Source organism: Octodon degus, unplaced genomic scaffold (assembly GCF_000260255.1).
Source record: "Octodon degus isolate 3935 unplaced genomic scaffold, OctDeg1.0 scaffold00515, whole genome shotgun sequence".
In the NCBI taxonomy this organism is placed as follows: domain Eukaryota; kingdom Metazoa; phylum Chordata; class Mammalia; order Rodentia; family Octodontidae; genus Octodon; species Octodon degus.
Genome location: NW_004525091.1, coordinates 60721 through 65597, shown reverse-complemented (window position 1 = coordinate 65597; position 4877 = coordinate 60721). Strand labels below are relative to the sequence as shown.

The window sequence follows — 4877 nt, the reverse complement described above, 5'->3', positions numbered from 1 at the left end:
CAGAATGTAGTGTATCATATGTATGAATCCGTGATCAATTCAGAGTACTCACATAGTATTTGATCAAGTTAATATATGCAAAATATCAACTAAGTAAAGGTTTTCATGATAGTAAAGAATTACTAAGAATAAAACATAACAAAAATACTGGAGTGGAAAATATATGACAATCACTTCTAACACTTTCATGATAGGATATCATACAAAATTTTAGTATGTGGTGGACATGGACAGTGTCCATGACACTTACTGGTGGACAGGTGTCACTTGTGGAACTAAGCTACTGCTATTTCCTTGTTGTCCACCCTGTAGACCAAGAGACAATCAATGCCATTGAGTGCAGGAGAAATCCATTTGTAGAGTTAGCTGACAGAAATATTTTGCTGTGGGGCCGGGGAGATGGCTCAGTGGAATACGTGCTTCCCTAGCAAGCACAAGGGTCTGAGTTCAATCCCCGGTTCCCCAAAAAAAAAAAAAAAAAAGAAAGAAAGAAAAGAAAAAAAAACGAAAAGAAATATTTTGCTGCTGTATACAAAAGAATAATTGAAAGACTGCTGTATATACCAATTTTTCTCCTGTGTTTAATTCTTTGCCCTTTTTGGTGGGTTCTTTCCATTCTCATTCATGGAGTTGTGATCCCTCTCTAGAATATATTTTAGTTGTCTGAGAAGGATTGGCTTTGTTGTCATGAAATTCTTTATGTTCTTTGTCATGGAAGTATTTCACTTCTCCATTATACTTAAAAGAGAGTTTTGTAGGGTATATCAGTCTGGGTTGAAATTCATTTTCTTGCAAGATTTGAAGTACTTTCCTCCATGCTATTCTTGACTTCATGGGTTCTGAAGAGAAGTCTGCCATTAATCTGAAAGGTTTTCCTTTAAATATGACCTGTTTCTTTTCTCTGGCAACTTTTAGTATACTGTTCTTTGCTGAATTTCTGGGATCTTGATTATTATATGTCTGGGTGTGGTTTTAATTGGGTTGATGTTATTTAGAGTTCTATATGCCTCAGTTACTTGAATGTCAGATTGTTTCCCCATATTTGGGAAGTTTCCTGCGATTACGTCTGCCCATTTTCTTTTTATATCATTTGTGTAGACTCATTCTTTCTCACAGATGCCTTTTAGTCTTATAGTGTTCATCTATTCATCATCTTGAAGATGTTGAATTATTTTTTGTGCACCCTACTTATTTTTGTGTTTTTATTCATTTGAATGAGAAAAGAAAGACAAAGTAGCAATAAAACAGTTTCAAATCAGGTTAAGAGGAATGTTACAATCACTAACACATTGCATATTGTTATCTTTGTAGTAGTTATTGAGAGGACAAGATGCAAACATAATAGCTTGTTTAAACAATGTTAGCACAAACTTTTGTTCTCAAAAAACTAAGAGAAAGTAGCTTCATATCTATCCCAACTCTCTTATGCATACATATGTTTTTCAACAACAGAAAAGTCTTTTATTTACACTTTTGGAGGTTAGTGATGCATCACACTAGGTTGCCTAAAGCTGATACTAAATTTAGTCAGACAGGACATTCATCTCAGGAGTAAGGTAGCTTGTTTGCTTTAGGCACTGGGCCAAGTTCCACCTACACATATTGTGTCGATTTCCTAGCTTCATGGCTCCCCACATATCACCCTTTTTCATTTTGTTTCTTCAGATATGGTTGTTCCACTGCAGTTAGAGAATCACTATTTGGAGAAGACGTTAAAGGACCTTTTCACAGTGGAAGCCAGTCTAAAGATTGTAGGTACTTGAATTCAGCAAAATAACACAATGTAGTTCAATGGTGCATAGCAGTAGTGGGTTTTCAGCAAAACTGGCAATGTCCGCTGTTGTTCACTTGAGCCCTTCACACCAGCCTATTATTATGGCATTACTTTTTATACCTCATCATTATACTTTTCTGCTGGATGATTAAGACCAAGTTAAAGCAAGACCTATATAAATAAAAGGGTACCCATTGTATCTGACAAGGTCCTAGTTATTTTTAAGAGAGCTTTTCTTACCTTTTCACTAGTTGTAACAGTGTCTTCAAGGTCTGAAAGTCTCTTTTCACTTTCATTCAACTGCTTGTCCAGGTTGTGATTGAGGTTTTAGTTTCCTGCATATCTCTTTGAATCTGCTTCATGCTTTCTATTTCTTTTCAATATTGCTCACTCAAGGATTCCATCATTTTTCTATTCTTCTCTTTTTTATCATTGTCTTCTTTAGAAGGACATAGTAATTCTTTCACTATACTCATCATTTCTTTTTTTACTTCAGAAATTATTTCTGATCTGATTACACTGTTCTGCATTGTATCTTTACTAAAGACTCTATTATTTCAGAGATTTCATGCGTGTGATTTCCGATTTCTTTTATGCTATTGTCTCCTGCATTTGATCTGGGTGGGATCAGGAACCGAGAATGCATTTTGCTCCTTCGTTTTCTCATTTTGTATAGCAGTGACTTCTGACCTTTGGTGTAGAGCTTCAGTAGATTTATTACCTTAGCACAGGCCTGAATCTACCAAGTTCAAATTTGTTCAGGTGACTGTGGCTTGGATCTGGCTCCTGTGCACCACTTCTTCCTGTTGCAGCCTTTGGAAGTGAATGCACTGTGCCACCCTGGCAAAATGTTCTGCTCCTGGGTCAACTGAGTGGGTCTTCCTTCTAGCCTCTCTGCAGGGAGCTCTGTTGTAGGGTTCCACACCGAGCCTGTCTGATGGGGGAAGTTCCACATATGCCTGGCCTGGGTGCTGGCTGCAATGAGGATGCAGAGAACTCCAGGTTACTGCACTCTCACACCGAGGGCCCCCAAATCTTTTGTCTTCAAACTGACATTTTAGGAACATTTTGATATTTTAATCTTCCAGTTGATTTCATTACTTCTGATTCATTTGACACTTCTATGAAAGTTCCATTATAAAGTGGATTAAAGTGGATGAAGACTTCCCACATTCATGTCTTCTGTCTTTGTATGAGTACTCACTTCATCAGAGGATGTGGTTTCTCTTTCAGCTGCACCCCTTTCTGAAAAAAATGAAGTTTAATAATCCTACTGGAGACCTAGTGAATTTAGACAAGAAAAGTAATGAGACAAAGTATGACATTCTCAACGTTTGGAATTTTCCTGAAGGTCTTAGACATAAAGTGAAAGTTGGAGAGTTTTCCACTCTTGTTCCACATGGGCAACAATTATTTTTATCTGAGGACATGATAGAGTGGGCCACAGGAATTACAGAGGTACATTAATTCTAAAGAATGTCTTGTATAAAGCCTCAATAATTAAAATTTTCTTTTCTATTTTGTTCCCCACCTTTGGTTGAAAAAAGCTACACTAGGAAATTTAACAGTTCAGTTTCCAATGTAAGGAACTTTCTTATTTACTCACTTTCTCCTTAATGGCAAAACATGTGCCTAACTACATTTTTTCTAATTTTCTTATTTTTTATGCTTTTATTTTTTATTAATTTTAATAAGAAAGAAATAGCAACAAGAAAGTTTCAAAACACGTTAGTAAGAGAGATACAATAATTGATACATTGCATATTGTTGTCCTCATAATAGTTATTCAGAGTACAAGATGAAGACATGATATCTTGTATAAAAAATATGAATACAAATTTTTCTTCACATGGAACTAAAACAAAATAGCTGTGTATCTGTCCTCACTATTTTGTATATACATATTTTTTCACTATTAAATGGTCCTTCATTTATATCCCCGCTTTTGCTTTGTTTTGTCAGATGGGTGTTGCAATGCCATTGGAGACGGTGTCCTTGGAGAAGTCTTTAAAAGATGTTTTCATACTTGATGCCTATTCAAATATTGTAGGTACATAAATTCAGCAAAATAAGTCCATATACTCCAATAGTCCATAATAATAGTGGGGTATCAGCAGAACAGGCAATGTCCGAAGTTGTTGACCTGAGCCTTTTAGAGCTCAGCATATTAATATGGCATTACTTTTCATAACTCGTGGTAATACTTTTCAGCTGGATGGTTAAGAGCAAGGTAAAGCAAGATCTATATAACTAAAATGTAACTTTTGTATCTCAAAAGGTCAGTCAAATCCCCTCAGGATTTTTCCTGATACCATGTGCAGCAGCTTGTAGATATTTTGTCATTGTCAGACATGTCATGGCCATTGCTTGACCAATTTCCTCTCTATGAAACCCTGAGAGAATGTTTTCTCTCTAGGAGATTCTCCGTAGGCACACTATACATCATCATTCACTTTCCCCTGTGGCCTCATAATATTGAACATAAAATTAAGGACACCATTAACTTATAGGATGTCACAGAACAGATTCACTTATGTCCTGAGTCCCTGCTGACCACGAAGGGCTAGAGCAAAAATATTGGCTATCCTGGCAGCCCTTCTTTTTCTCTAATGTTTGGTCTGCAAACTTTAGTTGTTAATCCTCCAGAAAAGAAGCTTAATAATATTATTACCATCTAACAGAAGCAGTAGAGCTTAACATCACTGTCTGTCTGAATATCAAACACCTTAGACATAACATGGGACTGGTATTTTTTAACAATCATTGATATTCTAAACTTTAAATCCCTACAGAATGTGAAGAAATACACATTTTTACACAGAATTTTAGAAATCAAACCATATACAATATTGTAGCAGGACAGTCCTATGACATTTTTCTTCTCTCTTGTTTTTTCTTTCTTTCAGTTTTTGTTTTGTTTTGTTGTTGTTCTTCTTCTTCTCCTCCTCCTCCTCATCCTCCTCCTCCTCCTTTTTCTTTTTCTTCTTCTTCTTCTTCTTCTTCTTCTTCTTCCTCCTCCTCCTCCTCCTCCTCCTCCTCCTTCTCCTTCTCCTTCTCCTTCTCCTCCTCCTCCTCCTCCTCCTCCTCCTCCTCCTTCTCCTTC

The 4877-nt window shown here is 36.4% G+C and overlaps 1 protein-coding gene across 1 annotated transcript in view; it reads left to right on the top strand.

Moving 5' to 3' along the window:
- LOC101574256 (vomeronasal type-2 receptor 116-like) overlaps positions 1–4877 on the top strand; it is a 39329-nt gene that overhangs the window by 15314 nt on the left and 19138 nt on the right. Inside the window, 1 exon segment of the mRNA XM_004648650.3 lies at positions 3008–3232. Coding sequence (XP_004648707.3) covers positions 3008–3232 — 225 coding nt within the window.